Source organism: Monodon monoceros, unplaced genomic scaffold (assembly GCF_005190385.1).
Source record: "Monodon monoceros isolate NGI ecotype Baffin Bay Population unplaced genomic scaffold, NGI_Narwhal_1 Super_Scaffold_19, whole genome shotgun sequence".
Classification (NCBI taxonomy): Eukaryota; Metazoa; Chordata; class Mammalia; order Artiodactyla; family Monodontidae; genus Monodon; species Monodon monoceros.
Genome location: NW_021703775.1, coordinates 62,422,321 through 62,442,127, shown reverse-complemented (window position 1 = coordinate 62,442,127; position 19,807 = coordinate 62,422,321). Strand labels below are relative to the sequence as shown.

Genomic DNA, 19,807 nt, shown 5'->3' with positions numbered 1-19,807 from the left:
AATTATCCGCTAAAAATCTATATCTGCTTAAAGAAATTTCAGGCCTCAACTAGCCATATGGAACAAGTTTTGTAGGAATGGCAGCGGGAGGAGGGATGTAGGGACAGCTTCCTACTCGCCTCTGTGGAAGGCTATGGACAGATAACAGAGCACCTCATTTCCTTTCCCACCCTAAAGTGTTCAACCAAGTCTGTCTGCTGGCTTACTGCCTTTGTACTGGAAGTCAAAGAAAGTAAGAAAGTAAGCTGCATTCTGCTGCTGGCCTTACTAACTATATCCAAAAGGAAAGCAAAGTTGTAATAGCTGCATTTCTGACTAATTTCATTGAATTTTTATCAGTCTTATCTTCCTTTTGACAGAGGCTATTGAATTTTAAGGAAACCCTGTGATGTAAAGAATTCTTTTGTGATTTCAATAGCTACTTCCTAATTTACCTGTTTTCTACATCTCTAAGTTTACAAATCATACTGACTTAAGTCAGGCTTTCCTCTTTGAATGACTCTTTGGTAATCCAGATTCTCAGCCTGCTTTTTCTAAATTATTTTGGGCATGCCTAAACAGATACATGCTAGGGCAATTTGGCTCTTGGTTAAACTGCAGAAGTACTTGTGGTCTAACTTGAAGATGGAAGCAAAAATGTTTCCTCTCAAGTTTGTAATACATTCATCAGTTGTGAACCTGCTGATGCTCTGTATACTTTTTACACAGTTACATAGATGCTCAGTAAAAATGTTAGATTAATCCCACAGTTATAATATCAGGGCTTGTCAACACAGCTCTCCATTGCTTTCATGGAGTTGGTTAACACAAAGAATGGTCTTTCTTGGTAAAAGACGTGCAGTGATATTGCAATGCTTTCAGTGTTGTATTAGCTTTGAAAATTATATGGAAAAGTGCCATCTCCATTGCTAAGTTTCCTACATTTAAACTAATATAAAATGTAAGCCAAATTATAGCTCTGCATTCTTTATAGTAGTGTAGTGTGTTTGTTGATAATATCTTAAATGATTTTCAGGTTAATTCTATAAATGTCTATGTGTTTGAATGACTTTGTCTTTTGGTCTTTGCAGCTCGGGGTGTGGTTTTCTCTGGGCTGTGCCTATCTGGCCTTGGAAGACTATGGAGGTGCAGCAAGGGCATTTCAGCGCTGTGTGACTCTAGAACCCGACGTAAGTTTGTTTGGTCTTCTTTCCTTATTACAGCTCTTTGGTACTCTTTAAGCTATTTGAATTGTACTGTAGTTCAGAACAGCAATTCCTAGGGGTCTGTAGTTTCAGTTATGCAAGATGAGTACACCTAAAATTTTTAAAAAGGGTGATCTCATGTTAAGTGTTCTTATGACAGTAAAAAAAAGAGAGTGAGAGAGAGAGAAGGCGGCAAAAAGATTCAAACTTTGTATTATTTTATGTCAAAAAAAAAAGAAGAACACCAATTCCTTTTGTGTTGGAGGAAGGCATCCCTTTGGCAGAAGGTCACACCCTAAGTTATATTAGTTATAAATCTAGAAATAAGTTTCTTCTCGTAATAGCTAAGTTATTCATTGTTTTGTTTAGAAAATAGTTTTGATAAAACAGTTTTTTAGTTAAAAATATACTTTGCTGAGTATACAGCAAAGTGTCATATATTTTGTCGCTCACCAGCATGTGCTGCCTGTGTTGATTGCACCATTAGAAAGTTCTTTTAGTCTATAAATATTTAACAGCTTTACTGAGATGGTAAATAATTCGCATGCCATCTAGTTCATCCATTTAAAGTTTACAATATAATGATTTTTAAAATTATATTCAGAATTGTGCAACCATCCCCACAGTCAATTTTAGAACATTTTTATTACCATAAAAAGAAATCCCTTGTACCTGTTAGCAGTCACTCCTCATTTCTCCCAAACACCTTCCACGTCTACCCCCCATCCCCACCCCTAGGCAGCCACTAATGGACATTCTGTCTCTGTAGATTTGTCTGTTCTGAATATTTCATATCAGTGGAATCATACAATGCATGGTCTTTTTGACTGCCTTTTCTTCACTTAGATTAATGTTTTCACAATTCATCCGTTCTCTATTCAAAAATTTGAGAAACTGCCAGACTGTTTTCTAAAGCACCGTTTTACATTCCCACCGGCAACGTGTGAGGGCTCTAATTTCTCAACATCTTTGGCAGCACTTGTCTTTGATTATTGTCTGTCTTTTTGGTTATAGTCATCCTAGTAGGTGGTATCTTGTTGTGGTTTCAGTTTGCATTTCCTTGATGGCTGATGATGTTGAGCATCTTTTTATGTGCTTTTTGGCCATTTGTGTATCATCTTTGGAGAAATGTTTATTGATATCCTTTACCTATTTGGGTTATTGGTCTTTTTACTGTTGAGTTGTAAGAATTCTTTATATATCCTAGATACAAATCCGATATCAGATATATGATTTGCAAATATTTTCTCCTATTCTGCAAGTTGTTTTTCACTTTCTTGATAGTGTCTTTTGAGGTACAAAAGTTTTTAATTTTGATGAGGTCCAGCCTGTCTGTTTCTTCTGTTGTTGCTTGTGCTTTTGGTGTCATATTTAAGAATCTGTTGCCAAATCTAAGATCATGAAGATTACCTTATCTTTTCTTCTAAGAGTTTTATTGGTTTAGCTCTTATGTTTATGTCAAATCTGCTGTTAAACATATTCATTAAACTTGTTATACTATGTGTGGTGGTGGATATTCACTAAACTTATTGTGGTAATCAATATATCCCACCGATATATACACATATATCAAATCATTATGTAGTACACCTAAAAGTAATACAATGCTATATATCAGTTACATCTCAATTAAAATAAAAACTAAACATCATTTCAGACAATGTATTTTTTTTTTTTAGTTCAAGAATTTTTATTTGGTTCTTCTATAGTTTTCATGTTTCTACTGAGATTCCCCAGTTGTTACCTTATCGTGTTCTCTTCAAATCTTTTTTTATGTTTATAACAACTGCTTTGAAATTTTTGTATGCTTATTCCAACATCTCTTTAATTTCTGTGTCTGTTTCTATTTACTGATTTTTTATTTGGTTATGGATGAATTTTCCTGCTTGTTTGCCTGTCTACCAATTTTTAAAAATTATATCCTACACTTGTGGATGCTATGTTGTTGAGTTTCTGGGTTTTGTTGTCTTCCCCTTGAGGAAGGTAGAGTTTTATTTTGGCATTTGGTTAATTTACCTGTGAATCAGCTTGATTTTAAGCTTAAGGTGGGTCTGGAGTTGTCCGTATTCCAGAGTTGCTGTCAACCTTCTTTTGAGGTATAACCGTTTGGGGGCTGAACTTAATCCCACAGGTGATCAGTAAGAATTCTCCTCTCTGGTTGGTTGGAACTTGAATAACTCCCAGAACTGTGTGACCTCTAGAATCTCCATTCAGCTCACAGCTGTCTGGTAGTTGTTCCCTGCCTGGCCTTAAGAAGTTTTGCCCTGCACACGTATAGCTTAGTATTCAGCCGAGGACTCAAGGAGATGCTTATTGAGATTTCTGGAGCTTATTGTCTGCACAGATCTCTCTTCCGTGTTATTTTGTCTTGCAAATTCAGCCGCCTTTTCAGCCCTGAACTCTGAACTCTTTTCCCGCTCTTAGTAAGACTTGCTGTGCTTTGTTTGGTTTCTACCTTTCCGGGCTGCAGCCCTCAAAGTGCCTCTAGATAGAAGTGTAGGTTGATTGTTGAGACAACTCAACTGTCCTTCTCTCAGGGATCATAGTCCTGTGTAACCCTTTGTCCAACTTCTCAAAAACAGTTGTTTCCTAAATTTCGTCCAGTTTGTAACTTTTTATGGTGATAAGGCTAGTCTGGTACTAACAGTGCTCTGTCTGTAAGGAGAGGTCCATTGCCAATTAATTTTTATATCATAGGTGTGGAACTTGAGAACTATATACTTTATGTTTTATAAAACGTGGAACAAAGAGGAACAAGCATAATTTATATCATTCTTGTTAGAATCAACAATTATATAGAGGCTTTAATTTATTTTTGTCATTGCATAGAGGAATAGGTAGAGAAATATGTTTGATTGATGAAATACTTAGGCTTAACACTGGAGAACACATACTCCTTTACTCTTCCATCTGATGAAGGATGATGGTAAAATAGCAAAGCCTTTTATGATAGGAAAAACAATATTTTGCATTACTTTAGATTTGTAGTTAATCTATATATTGTGTAAATTATGTTGTAAATTGTCCAACTATTTTGTAAATATAAATTTGGAAATAAAATCTTAGCAAACTTCCAAATTAGTGCTATAATAGTTATATCATTTTGGTGACTTAAAAAATTATTTATTTATTTATTTATGGCTGCGTTGGGTCTTCGTTGCTGCACGTGGGCTTTCTCTAATTGTGGCGAGCGGGGGCTACTCTTCATTGCGGTGCACGCACTTCTCATTGTGGTGGCTTCTCTTATTGCGGAGCACGGGCTCTAGACGCTTGGGCTTCAGTAGCCGTGGCATGTGGGCTCAGTAGTTGTGGCTCGCGGGCTCTAGAGCACAAGCTCAGTTTGTGGCATATGGGCTTAGTTGCTCTGCAGCATGTGGGATCTTCCCAGACCAGGGCTTGAACCCATGTCCCCTGCATTGGTAGGCAGATTCCTAACCACTGTGCTACCAGGTAAGCCCTTGTTGACTATTTTTGTTCTAAATTATAAGTGTTAAGTTTAATTTATTTAATTTTCCTATACATTTTTAAACATACCTTATTGAAAATTAACATTGTAAAGAGTACATCTTGAGCTAGGAAAATACGTTATATTTTTGGTTGCAGCAATTATACCTAAATGAGAATAGTCTGTAACTGTTGTCTGTCATTTCAGAATGCTGAAGCTTGGAACAATTTATCAACTTCTTATATCCGATTAAAACAAAAGTAAGTGCATCAGAAAAAGATGAAGAACTTTGCTTCCAAAATAAATGAATGATTTTCTTCAACTGAACACTGAAACATTGTGCCTTACTCTTTGTCTTTTTCCCCTTGCCTACCCATATCTTTGAGTTAGAATGACTTAATATCGCCATTTGCATTCCAGGTGTAGTTTATTTCTTGAAAACATTTAGTATGTAATAAAATAAGAAATATATATATATATTTTTTTTAAGAAATATTTTTTGACCTCTTTATTTGATACTGAAGTTTTGTATCCTAAATTTCATTGCATGGTAAAAGCAAGCATGCCTTTAGTCAGTCAGCTCAACTGATAGATTCTTAATGATTACTTGCTGTGTACTGGACATTATTGAGACATATAAGTATGAACCAATGTCTTCAGGGAGTGTGGGTTTAAAAAATAAAATATTATGCCATATTATTTTAAAAATTGATTAATAATATAAGTAGTATGTGGTAAATCTCATGTGAGAAGTACAAAGAGGGCTATAATAATGGTAGGTGATATTTGTAGAACAGTTATATTCTCTGCCACTCATGTAGTCCTGTGAGGATCTCAGAGGAGAGAAGGTGTGTGATGCTGGTTCAGAAATGCTTCTGAGAGAATGTTGGATTCAAGCTAAAATTTGAAGAATTGGTAGAGGGGAGACAGGGAAGCCTTTCAGGATTTGGAAATAAATGGTCATTAATTTGTGTAGCATTCTGAATCCGTGTGACCAAATGCAGAGTGACGGGCATGAACACCACACTTTAGGATACAGGAAGTAAAATAGTCCAGCTCGAGACCAGTGAGATCTGTAGTGGGAGATGAGGTTGGAAAGGTCACTTGGGGTCAAATGGCAGCGTGTTCTGATTATCTGACTGACTAGTTGAGACTATCCTGTTGGCAGTAGGAAGCCAGAGATTTCAGTGGGGTAATTTCATGAAGAAAGAAGTTTTTTAGGAAGATTTATCTGGTGACAGTGTGTGAGACAGAATAGAGAGGGAACTGGGGACAGGGAAACCAGTTAGGAGACAGCTGTGGTAACAGTCCAGGCAGGCGATAACTAGACTGGAAAAAGAAGGGGCAGATGCCAGTTTATAAAGAGAACAACCAACTGGGCTTACTGACTGGCTATAGAAAGCGAAGGAAAGGGAAGAGGCAAGGATGGCTGTTGCCCCAGTTTTAAATAAATGAATTAAAGGGTAGATATATTTCCATCTTTATTTCGCCTTATTTTCAAATTTAATTTTTCTTTGTGGATTCACGAGTATTTCTGAAGATATCATTAAATCCACATTACGTCGAGATCATGAAATGCTTCCGCTGCTCTTGGATGACAATCTACATAAATAAAGTAACTGTTTGTTCTACTGCTTTCTTTGGAAAATAATATTATGTTCTTGATTGCAACTGATTGTGTTAAAACTCACTAGAGACCCTTTTGGTTTAGTTAAAGCAGGGGCAGGGGGAATCTGTGTCATAGTTGTAGAATGATCTCAGTGGGTTTTTCTAGTAATACTGATAATTTTGTATGTAGTGAGGCTCTTGATACTCTATGTTGTCCTCCAGCCCATTAATCCTAAGAATTCTAATTGCTTTCTCTCTTAGTGGCTCTTGCACATTGTTCCTCAGCTTCTTTTTGACACTTTTTTGTCTTCCTGCAGCTCCATGAATAGGTTTTTGTGTCAAAGTGGGGTTGTAAGGTCAGAGGTAAATCACTCCTTTATTCTTGCCTCTTTACTCTTTGCTTACTTTGCTGCTGCTGCTCCAGAGAGAGCTCAGTTTTGACTCAGGAGATTGTTACTTCAGGGGCAAATTATTAATGCTCCTCTCAAAAGAATCCTACCTCTGCCTTAAAGTGACCCTTTAAACTATCTCATCTCTCCCTCTGCTGTCACCAGGTTCTTCACTAAAGTGCTCTTTCCCCCGTTTCATCTGATTCCCCTAGGCATCATGTCCCTACCAGTCCCGTGGGAAATTTTTCCATCTTCCTATATAACTGTCATAGTGCAGTATCACTACCATTGTGGGTTTGATAAATGAATCCGGAATTGAAGCTCCTTAGAAGGAAGTCATACTTCCAAAAAAAGGATTTCATTGCAAAAATTTTGAGGCCAAAAAGTTGTGATTAGAGGATAGGAGGACATACAAAAAGGATAATCCTCCTGGTGTGGACTGCTGCTTGTTGAGTGCTTTTCCAGTAGGACAACTTCACCCCCACCCGCTATGTAGATGGGAGACCTGCAGAATCTCAGTCCACTGCCTTTGAAGGCAGTTGCTATCACATATGAGGTGGGCATAGGGAGTAGAGTAGAGAAAGAAAAAAAAATCACATAGAAACAATTTATGGCTGAATTTGAAGAAGTATTAGAGCAAGGGCACTTACATTTTTAACTGTAAAGGAGGGTGGGTCAAGGGATAAATGAATCAGTGCCATGACAACTTTCAGTAAATTGTTTAATAGAGGGTATAAGAAACTAAATTGTAGTGAATTGTGGTTATGAAAAGACTAAAAGGACTTAATTGTAAAGAAATTTTGATTAGTACAATAGGTATATTAGAGAATGAGTAAATGATTTGTGTGTTCAGTGACTAGCAGGGAAGGTTACTAAAAAGAATTTACACTTCTTTTTAAGTGCTTTAGGGGGTGACTCTCAGAACAAGGGCCTGAGTCAGCCAGAAGACCCCCCACCATCCTCTCTAAAATTTGCCTTGTGAAGTCAGCAAAGAGGAGGGGTCTTGATGAAACCCTGTGAGGCTCAGCAGGGAAAGGGAGGTGGACCTTGTAGTCTTAAGTTAGCAAATTCAAAATGGCTCTTGGAGAGGGAGATTTGATACCATACCTTTGAAAGAGGTTACTATAGTTGTCCAGTAAAGCATTTATGATCTATAAGGGAGCTATAGTGTTGTTCAGCCAGTAGAGTAAAGTATTAAGAATCTTTTTGAGAGCTGAGATGTTTAACTTTAAGAATAGGTGACATGAAGTTCTGTTGATTTCCTTGTCAGTATCAAGTTTTTAATAGTGTTTTTCTATTTTTTGAAGTAGCTTGGATAAGGCAAGGATTCTGTGATGGTTTGATAAACCTTATCTGTAAAACCACCTAGCCTGGTTTTAATTTTTATTGATTTATTTGGCTTTCTATTTTTTAGCTCATTTTGCATAATTTGTTCATAATGTTCTCTTATGATTTTTTTAAAAATTACTAATTTTATATATACCATTTTTCTAAATTCTAAATGGAATTTAGTTAGACATTTGTCTAATTAGTCTTTTTCAAAAAGCCAGCTTTTGGTTTTGTTGATCATTTATATTCTTTATATTTTATTTCATATTTTCTTCTTTCTTAGAATTTCTTTTCTTCTTTCTTAGAATTATTTGGTGTTCTTTTACAAAATTAAGTTGGATGTTTTAGCTCATTTATTTCCCATCTTTCATAATTATAATCAATACATATAAAAATATAAATTTCTCTCTAAATACTGCTTTACATATATCTTGCAGATGGTGGTATATAATACTTTCATTAAATTCTAAATATTTTGTACTTTCTAATATGAATCTCTCCACGCCCCCCCCCCGCCCCACTGTAGGTTCCTTTTTTTTTAGGAGTGCATTTTTAAGTTTGCAGGCATATATTTTTTTAACTGTCGATTTTCTATTTAGTTGCAGAGAATATGGTCTATATACTTGTAGTTTTACTTTTTTTTTTAAACACAACTCATAATTGTTTTTGGTCTCAATAATTATTTAAATTTACTGACATACTTCATTTTCTCTTCTCACCATTGATCATTTCTTGTATCCCTTTTCTTCTCTTTGAAGTCCCTTTTATTTTTGCAAGAGGAGATGCCTTTAATAGTTCTTTTAAGTTAGGGTCAGTAGGTGGTAAGCTTCCTTAGTCTTTGTACATGTAAAATTTTTTACTTTGCATTTATTCTTGAGTGGTAAGTTTAGTTGATTATAAAATTTTAGGCTGACAGTTATTTTTACTTTGCACTTTAAAGTATTTTATTGCCTTCTACCATCTTCTGCTGCTAATGAAATATCTGCTGTCCTCTAACTGTCATTCTTTTATAGGTTTTAGGATTATCTTCATGTTCTGCAGTTTCACACAAAGTGTCTAGGTGTTGGTTTACCTTTATTTATTGGCCAACCCAATATAATGCTCAGTACACAAAGTATACTTTTGATCATAGAATTTAGATCTTTGTTCAGTTCTGGAAAATGCTCAGCTATTATCTTGTCAAATGTAGTGTCTTGCCATTTTCTGCATTTATTTACTCTGGAATGTCTATCGAATATATGCTTAAATCTTACCTCTCATTCTTTCCTCTTTATTACTCTTTTATTTTTTAATCTGAATTCCTCACTGTTATCTTTCAATTCATCAGTACTCTTTTTGACTGTGTGTAATCTAGTTTTTGTCACATGTTGAGGTTTTTTGGTTTGTTTGTTTGTTTTTGTTTTGTTTTGTTTTTTGCGGTACGGGCCTCTCACTGTTGTGGCCTCTCCCATTGTGGCTCACAGGCTCCGGACGTGCAGGCTCAGCGGCCAAGGCTCACGGGCCTAGCCGCTCTGCGGCATGTGGGATCTTCCCGGACCGGGGCACGAACCTGCGTCCCCTGCATCAGCAGGCAGACTCTCAACCACTGCATCACCAGGGAAGCCTGGTTTGTTTGTTTTAATGTCTCTTGCAATTTCAAAATTTCTACTTGGTTCTTATATATGTCTCCCTATTCTTGTTTCATTTCTACTTGTTTTTGTTTGTCATTTCCTGTTAGGGAAATTTGAGGTGGTTTCAGGTTGTTTGAACCTCTAATTCTGTTTATTAACTTGAATGATTAAGGACTGACAGAAAGTCCACATTAGTATTTTATACATGTAGCTATAGTTTATTTAGCTATGGTTATTCATTATTGTTTTTTTGGTTTTTGTTTTTTTAACTTGACCTTCAATAGAGTGAAAGCTTTTAGAACTTTACAAGAAGCCCTCAAATGCAACTATGAACATTGGCAGATCTGGGAAAACTATATTCTCACTAGCACTGACATTGGGGAATTTTCAGAAGCCATTAATGCTTATCATCGGCTCTTGGACTTAAGAGACAAATACAAAGATACTCAGGTAGGATATTCATATTTTGTTATTTCAGTTTGTGTTTGGTATTAATACTTCATTATATAATGTAAATTGTTTCCTTGACTCTACATAGGAAAATTTTGTTAAACACAGTAATATATAAAAGAGGGCTTTTTTGTATAGTTGAATATTCTTAGTTACATATTAATTCTGGCATTCCAATGTCAAATATGTTTGTGTAATCATAGACTGAATATTACTGTGACTCAGTTATGAAAATCTGATATGTGGTTTACATATGTATAGTCAGCTTGCGGAAACCTAATAGAGTGATGCTCGTGTTATTTATAACTTTGGTTATCTCAGTGCAATAGCTGGATTAACTCCCATACTCATTTATCCACTCATTGAACAATCATTCACTGCATACTTTCAAATTGTTTGAACAATATAGAAATGAAGACTAACATTTTCCTTGCACTGTTTAATGAGATGGTCTTCATCTGGGATGAAGTCAGGACTGGTTGATTCTTAACAGTACAAAAAATACTATATCCTTTCAGAAACTATGGGAGACTTGAAGCCCCTATGTTTGACATCCAATAGTATTAAATATAAAAGATCTTGTGGGTTTTATTGTGGATGAAGAGCATGTTTAAAGATAGGGTGTATAGGAGCTTGTAGGTTACAAAGTCCAGGGGCTTGAAAATTTAATACTTTATTTGCAATAATCAACATATATATTATTTAAAGTGGTGAATTTGGAATTATGAAAAAACAAATAACATGTAATATATGATAATACCTCACTACTCTTATGGCTTATTATAGATGTACTCCAGCTGTTCCAAAATTTACTTGTCTGGTTTCTGGTTTCGTAGCCCCAGCCCTCAACCTGTTTGCATGTTCTTGCAAATCCAGCTATATAATTCACTAAATTGCTTTAAAGCTCAGGTTCTGGGCAGTTCACTTAAAGATCTGTGGCTTCAAGTAGAACCATATGCCTACTTACAGGAGCATTGTTGTACATTAACCATCCATTATAGAAAGAAGGGACTTGAATTTTATAGAGTGAAGATCACTTAAAACGTGCATGGAAGCATAGCAGAGTTTTACATCCTAGAGAGGATAGGAACCCTAGCCAATCTGTTTGCACAGTCCTGTGGTCATCTAGTACTTGTCCTGTTCACCATTGTGATGGCTCTTTCTCTTCCGCACTTAGCGCCTTGGCAAAGGGCACTGATGAGGCTCTGAACAGTTCTCGGTGTGTTGCTGAACTACTGAGGATGGTGCAGAGATTGCAAAGTGCTTGTCTCTTGTTTATCTCAACTGTAATTTTTTAAAAGACCTTTCTTTACTAAGAAAGCCTTGTGAAGCCTGTTCTAAAATCTCAGGGAGAATGTAAATAATTTGCATTGGTAGTATATTCCATTTTACACTTGAAATAAATTCTTTTTTTTTTCCTTTCACAAAGCTTGTTCTGAATGCATAGAGCTGTATTTTGAGAAAAGGAAAAAAAGTTTTAAAAACACCCCAAAACTTCTCCCAGCATAAATTAAGATGCTATCATTTAATTTTTATCTTAAATAGAGTTTCCAAACATATTTTAGTGATCATATTCACAGTTTTAAACTCCTTCCGGCAAATCTAATCATAAGAATTTTCACCCGTAGCAAAACTGTGTTCTAATTCCCATTGAAAATTTTCTAATCCTCTACCTGTTTTAGCAGAGTATTTAACTTATATCATTTTTAACTTAAGTGAAAATTGAGTCGTTTCCTACCTAGAGAAAATTATTAGGATTTAGTTTAAATTCATGGCCAGCTAATATTTTGATTTCTTTTTTCCTGTAATTCTTTTGTTCCTCAAATTCAGAATATGAACCAAACCTCCTTTCATACAATAGTACTTCATCTGAGCACTAATATTTTGATGAGTTTGAAATTAGTTTTTAAAAAAGTTCAGTATTTTTAGAAACAATCAAGGGTGGCATCTGTATTCTTAAGACTTCTTCCCTCAGCACCCCTGCCACACACAGGAACACCAAGAATCATTCCTGTTAGACAAAATACTGCTTATAAACAGAGCACCTAGAAAAACATAAGGTGCTATAAAGATGTCAGATGGTATGGCTGTTAGCTTAACTTTTATATTTGGATTTGGGGAAATATTACTCAGAACGTAAGAACTAGATAACCAGTGACTTGCTCGGGTCAAATGATCATCTTTAGCACCTTATAATAGAGAACTTTCGGGTATTCAGATGGAGAAATAGCCACAGTGAGATAATTTGTCAGTTTATGCTAGGCCCTGTTAATAGCTTTCTCCAGAAGTGTCACAGAATACTGATGGAGGTGTTTGCTCTCTGGCAGGTGTGGGTAGAATCACTCCAGAGTGGTTAAATCATCACTGAAGGAAGAAGGTCTTGATGGCTAGCATGGTCTCAGTCATATTTAGCTTCGTGGCATATTTGTGTCTGCCATCATGTTTTCTCACTGCTAGTCAGCGTGGACTGAGACAGTTGATAGATTGTCTGGAATATTTTTATCTTGGCTAAAATAATTTTACTGAATTTGACTCTGCAAGTTTGGCAACAGGTGTCTTTCAAAAAAACTCTGATATTCTTATGTTTCACACTACCTGACCTCATTCTATTTCAGTTTGCTTTAAAATTCTCTTTTTATCTGTTCTTTTTCTACTTCTTTATAGATGTGATTACTGCCATTTTAATTTTTTTATTGTGTGTGTGTGTAAATTCATATTCATTTTAATACAGACACATGATAAATTAACTACAAATTGTTTTTCTCACTATTTGTAATAGGAGAATGGGTGGATATACTGCCTTTATCATTTACTGCCTTTTCTCTCTATGTCCTAATTTTGACTAATGCATAGATTAGTATAACTCAAGAACACTGTTCTATAATAGATACTTATATTCATGTCTGGATTGTACACACTTTTATTAATCTATCATAAAACTAATTTTCATGTTTCTGTGTAATTAGTCCCTGTTTGATTTTCCAGTTTTCTACTATTGTTAATAGTCCCATGAATATCCTTGTAGACAGATCCTTGTGTATATTCATGCTTCTTTCCTTGGGATAATTTCTAATGTTGATGTGTTCATTTTTTTCTCTTTCCTTTTCTTTTTTTCTTTTTCTGCTCTTCCCCCATCCCCCCTCCTCCTCCCCTTCCTCCTCTTCTTCCTTCTTCTTTGATAACTTTCAGTCATTTTGGGAAAAATTTAAGTATTGCATTATTGCACCCCATTTGCTGTTTATAAATGGAAGAGGAAGGAAAGGGGATTAACATATATCCAGTGCTTACTATGTTCTTGGCACTTAACATGGATTATCTTTTATAGGGCATACAGTATTTGAGGTGGGTACTAAATAGTCCTCATTTTACAGTGTATGAATATGAGACCCAGAGAGGTTATATAACTTGACCAGTCATATATCTAGTAGGAACCAGAGATAAGATTCACATTTAGGCATGTCTGTTTTTTGGTGAACCAAGCCTTGAAGTCTATGGGAAGATTTATATTAAAAAGCACACTTCCCCATCATATTAATGTGCATTTGAACTATATCTAACAAAGTTTTTTTTTCTTCAAATTGGGGTATAATTTACATATAATAAAATGCACAGATCTTAAGTGTAAGTTTGATGTGTTTTGACCATTAAGTATTCTTATGTAACTACTTCCCAAAAAAGATATGGAACATTTTCATCACCAGAGAAAGTTCTATTATACCCCTTTCCAGTCAACTGAACCACCACCCTTTCCCCTCACCCAGGCAACTACTATCTGATTTCTGTCACCACAGTTCAGCTTCGCTTTCTCTTGAATGTCATACAATATGTATTCTTTCCTATGGATGTTGTTCTTTGTGTGGGTTTCTATTTGGGGAAGGAGGGAGGTGGTGTTGACGGGCAGTGGGGCAGGTTGCCAACCAGATTGAAGTCCTGGAGCAAGTGGTGGCTGGGCTTACCTGAGAGAGAAGAGCAGAGGGAATGGATATATTGTATACAAATTCTGTCTCTGTGAAGTAGATACTATCTCCATTTTACTGCTGAAGTATCTGAGGCTCAGCAAGATGAACTAATAAAGTTGATCTTTCACAGCTAACGAGCAGTCAAGCCAAGACTTGAAGTCTGACCTATTTAACCTAAAACCTGTGCATGCCTTTTCCACACGTGAAGAAATTTTTTCTTTTTTTGGTGAAGGAGTGAAAAAGACAATGTTAAACTGCCTACGTCTCTCTGATAACTGAGGTGTGGGGAAGCCAAGGGTCAGGGTTATCAGACCAGGAAACAGAGCAGGTTCTTTAGAGAGCTCCAAGTGGAGGGGGGACTTGGCCAAGCCGGGGAGGCGGGAAATGGCCTCATTCCTGGCCTCCAGCCCTCCTGGAAGTGTTTGTAACTGGACCTGAGGCAATCCTATTCCTTCCTGCTTTGAAGACCTCCAGGATTCAAAGGGCCAACGCCTTGTGCTTTCAGCCAAGATTTTGGGGAGACTTGGCCAAGGACCTCAAGGTTAGTGTTGGGGAAGAGGATAGTTATACTTTTCTCTTTGTGGTGATTAGAATCACTGCACCTCCGTGTGAGAAAAAGTCAGCTCTCTTCAGGGGCTAGTGGTGGTCCCCCACAGTCACACTCTGCTTGATGCAGTCCATGGACCATGATGGAAGTGAGAAATAGGCTGAGGAAAGAGAATGAAACAAAAGTGCTCTATGCTCTATCACTGAAGTGATTAGAGATGTGGGTTAGAGATTTAGACGTCATTACATGAAGTTGGTGGTGTGGCATTGGTTTAGTTAGGAGGTGAGGGACTGCAGGGCTGTTTATACTGATTAAAATGAAATCCCTCTAAACATGCAGGCTCAAAAAATATACTTAGATTATTTTATGATACACCAAATGAATTCCAAATGGGCTAAATATATGCTAAGTATATTTTCATCTCCTAGAAAAATTAGCAGTACAAGTAGGTATTTACCATATTTCCTGAACTTTGAAGCAAGAAAAAAAAAACGTGGAGGAATTTTTATGACTTCATGGAAAAAATATGTGATGAAATATTTGTAACAAATAGAAAAGATAAAAAGCTAATAATATCCTTATTATATTAAGAGTTAACATCTGCTACAGGAATGAAATGGGACAGGAGAGAGGATTCAGAAACAGACTCAAGTATGAGAATTTAGTTCATGTTAAGGATGGCATTTTAAATCTGTGGGATAAAATAAAATATTCAATAGGTATTGAAACAGTTGGCCAAGCATTTGGGACCCAAAATGAAGGCTCTGCTTCACTCCTTAAACCAAAATAAATTCAAATGGATAAGATATTTATTTATTCATTTATTATTACTTTTTTTTTGGCCGTGCCACCTGGCGTGTGGAATCTTTAGTTCCCCGACCAGGGATTGAACCTGTGCCCCCTGCAGTGGAAGCACAGAGTCTTAACCACTGGACTGCCAGGGAGGTCCCTGGATAAATATTTAAATTGAAATTGCTTGAGAAGCAGGATCATGTTGTAGGTAAGAGCATAGATTCTGGGGTTAGACAGTCTTTGCTTACTACCTCTGCCAATCACTAGCTATATGACCTGAGCAAATTACTGACCACTTTTGTTCTTCAGTTTCGTAAAACAGGGATGATATTAGTACCTCACAAGATTGTTGTGAAGAGTAAGTTAATATATGTAAAGGGCAGAGAATAGTGCCTGGCACATATGAGTGCTGTGAGTATAGCTGCCGTCAGCATCGTGATCGTATTGTCGCTATTATTGAAAAAGTAAAACCATAAAAGCACTTGAAAGAAAGTATGGTAAATATTTTTATAAGCTTGGGGGTGGAGAAAACATTTTAAATCATGACACAAAAGCCACACTCTGCTAAAGAAAAGATGGAGAGATTTGAATTGAAAACTTCTACACATGAGGAAAGGATGACTTCTGACCAGAGGGCTGGACGCCACTGTCCTGAGGAGGGACAGGCTGAGACATGACAGCGTCATTTAGTGCTTCCTGAACTGAAACTGGAAGAGGGTTAGTAGAAGCCAGTTAAGTGCCCTGGGAAGCGTTCGTCGTACTCTTCTCCACGTTGCCTTAGTCTTTCTACATAAGACTGCTGGATTCATTACCCGGGGCTATTCTACCAAATTACTACATGCTTGGTGTCTTCAAACAACAGAAATTGATTCTCTTCAGTAATGAAGGCTAGGAGTCTGAAATCAAGGTGTTGGTGGGGCCATGCTCCCTCTAAAGGCTCAGTGAAGAATCTTTCCTTGCCTCTTCCAGCTTCTGGTTCCTGGCATTCCTTGGCTTGTGGCTGCATAATTCTAACCTGTGCCTCCCTCTTCACCTACTTCACCTCCTTCCCTCATGCCTCTGTTTGTCGGCTCCTTTTCTTAGAAGAACGTTAGTCATTGGATTTAGGGCCCACACTAATCTAATATGACTTCAGCCTAACTAATTATTTCTACAAAGACCCTATTTCCAAACGAGATCACATTCTGAGGTTCTGTTTCAACATGAATTTGTGGGGGGGACACTATTCATCCCACCACAACTTTCATGCTCCTTTTCAGGGAGAAAGCGGTGGCTTTGAGAAGAGTGAGGTTGGTAAAGGTAAGGGAGTGTGTCCAACACACACCTCATTGGTAGCTTTGGTAGAAGGAGAGGCAACATGCACAGAGGTGCACCCGAGAGAAGGCCAGAGAGACCTCAACTGATCACATGAAGGTCTTGCCTAAAACAATACCAGAGATTTGAACATCTGGAAGGGACAGAAGGGATAATAAGAATAGGGAAGGAGTTGATAGAAAACTAATAAAGCTTTTCAAAGAGATACACTTACTTAGTCATATGCAGTATTGAGAGAGAAGACCGGAATCCCATGCCATGGTGGACAAATTAGAATTTCTAAGAAGGATCTATTTTTAGGCTTCAGAAGATTGTGAGATTACCTGAAATATCATGAAACAAATTTGTGTATGTGGCTATGTACCTGTTCTGGGTAGAGGGTTCAAAACTCTCAATTAGATCCCCAAGGGCGTCCAGAACCCCAAGAAAAAAACCACAGACGAAATAAAGAATATCTTTGGAGTAGAGTATTAGGACTAGTTTTCCAATAAAAAGGCAAGTGGACCTTCCCTTATAATCACCATGGGTTAAAGTTTACCTGTATACCTGTGCTATATTACAAATGCATTTATCGTTGCTCTTGTTTTTTGAAAGTTCTCAAGCTTTACAAACTGTGCACAAATAATTTATGTGCACTCCCCCCGCCCCCAGCCCAGTCCCCACCCCATTCCTCTGCTGCTCTTCAGGGCTGACTCTTTGGGAGAAGCATCTTGCTGCACAGTCTCCACTTCCCCTCTTCCTGTCCTCTTTGGAACCCACGCCCTCTAGGCTCATCTCCGCCAGCCTACTGAGCGTGCTGTTGTCAGGGTCTATATTGCCACATCCAGGGGACAGCTGTCAGCCCTCAGGTTTCTCAGCCTATCTGTTACACTTAACGCAGTTGATCTCTCTTCCTTCTTCAAATGCTTTCTTCGGCTGGCTTCCAGAATTTCACAACTCTTACGCTACCAGATGCAGCTTCCTCATCTCCTCTGCAGAATCATTCTCGCCTTTCCTTCCCTGGGAGAGCAATTCCAGGCTCAGTCCTCACGCTATTTTTCTTCCCCGCTTATACTGCTACCCTGGGGATCTCACCATTCCCTTGGTTTTTCCCGCTCATCTTCCTGAGGATATGTATTATGAAATCAAGTTTTCCTCCACATGTCCCTTTAATTCTTTTTCACATAGGCTGTTCAATTTGTTTCTTTCATTATGGTTGCACTTTTCAGATGTCTTAATTTTGTCCCTATTGGCTCAACTCCCCCCGGGGGTATTGGCTGCTTGACTGGTAATGCGTACTTGGTGAGAGGGTCTAAAGCAAGCCCAGGACCAACTGTGCCCCTCCTGGTGAGTTTGGGTCACGAGGGGAGCTCACCTTTTGGAAACACCTTGCCACTGCCTCCTCCCACCACCACCACCGCCACCACCGCCAAGTGGCCTGGCTCCTCAGGAAACCTTTCTTATCTCTGCCAGACACTGCTTTCTTCCAGTCCCATCTTCCTGAGTAGTCATCCAACCTCAGCAGGTGGGGGGCTGGCCAGGCCCTCTGCCCCCAGGCGGTACCTGCCTGGTCCCTGGCTTGCACTGGGCTGGCACTGCTGTGTTTCAGTCTCTCCACGTTGATGGCAAGTGCTGTATAGAGTAGTGTGTGGAAGGAAAAAAAAGCACAACTAAACAGCTTTTCTCAGCCCACCTGTGAACCTTGGTCCCTTGTACGTTTCCATCCTGGGCTGCTCTTCTCCACCAAACCAGGACCCAGCCAGTCTCTGTCTCTCCAGGGTTTCCCATGTGTTTGCTGTTACTTTCTCAGATTCATCAACTTTCTCTTTTTTTTAAGCAGTGTACAGAATTGGGGTTCAGAAAAAGAGGCTAGCAACGTGTTAGTACATCAGCTTGTAGGCTATGTAATCTCCATATGAAGATGAACAATAAAACCATTTTCACATTGGAAAATAATGAGTTCCGTACAAATTAAGAAAAAATTTAAATATCTTAAAAAGGAAATATACTTACTCAACAAAAATTTGGAAAGAGATTTAAATTCACTAATAATAAAGTAAAATTCAGAATAATAGCTGCGTATACTTTTAGTGGAACAAAATATCAAAGATTAAAACACCTACACACACACACGCGCGCACACGCGCGCGCCCAGTGCTGGTAATATGCAGTGAAATGACACATTTTCATATACTACAGATGGACATCTAATTTGATTTAGCCCTTTTTGAAAGTATCCAGCTTATCTCTAGAGTCTTAAAATGTTCATTCCCTTGATTCCATAGTTCTGTTCCTGGAATTCTAACCTAAAGAAGCTTCAGTATGAAAAAAATCTTTAGGCACAAAAATATGCAATGAAGTGTTCTTTATAATGATAAGGACAATGGCAGTACATGGAAACAGCCTAACTATCTAACTGCAGGGGAATTGTTAAATAGACTGTGCTCTGTCAACCCAGTGGGAGGCTTTGAATCTATTAAAGTGATCTATCTAAAGAATATATGAAAACATCAAAAAATTCTATGACATAATGTTCAGTGAAAAAGGAAGATAAAACAGTTTACATAGTATTATATTTAAAAATTTACATACAGTAAAGAAATTAGAAATTAATGACAGTTAGTAGTGCTTGTGTTTGCGAATTTTATTTTCTCTTTTTATTTTTTATTAGCTCCAATGTCTTGGGGGAATTTTTAAATTAAAAAAGAAAAAACAACAAAAACCTGTCTGGTTTGGGTTGATTCAAGATTTGGCAAAAAAATGATAGTGAACTAATCAAAGTTATTGGCATACATATTTCATAAAAGAGCAAATCTTTCCAATGAAAAGAGCTTATTATTAGAAAGGAAGGAACAACAGAGGAGTAAGGAGCTGTGCTTTATCATTTAATACAGCAAATGCTTGAGAGCAAGAGCCAGGATGCGAGCTGCAGGTTCAAATCCACCTCTGCCTTCCCTAGGTGTGTGACCTTGGACAAGTTACTTACCTTCTCTGTGCTCCAGTTTCTTCATCTGCAGAATGCAAATAACAAGAGCACCTTTCCCCTAGGGTTGTTAGGAAGATTGTGTTCATAGAGCCTCCGGCTCATAGGAAGCTGTATATGTACGAATATTACCTGCTATCATCATCGTCTTCTCTTCATCCTCATCAAAACTCAGGAGGCCAGGATCACTTGTGTTCAAGACCCAGCTCCACCATTCA

The 19,807-nt window shown here is 37.5% G+C and overlaps 1 protein-coding gene across 1 annotated transcript in view; it reads left to right on the top strand.

Moving 5' to 3' along the window:
• The window catches only part of TTC27 (tetratricopeptide repeat domain 27), a 185,453-nt gene that overhangs the window by 150,419 nt on the left and 15,227 nt on the right, over window positions 1-19,807 (top strand). Inside the window, exons 14-16 of the mRNA XM_029232289.1 lie at window positions 1,071-1,169; window positions 4,837-4,889; window positions 9,850-10,015. Coding sequence (XP_029088122.1) covers window positions 1,071-1,169; window positions 4,837-4,889; window positions 9,850-10,015 — 318 coding nt within the window. The remainder of the gene's footprint in view (window positions 1-1,070; window positions 1,170-4,836; window positions 4,890-9,849; window positions 10,016-19,807) is intronic.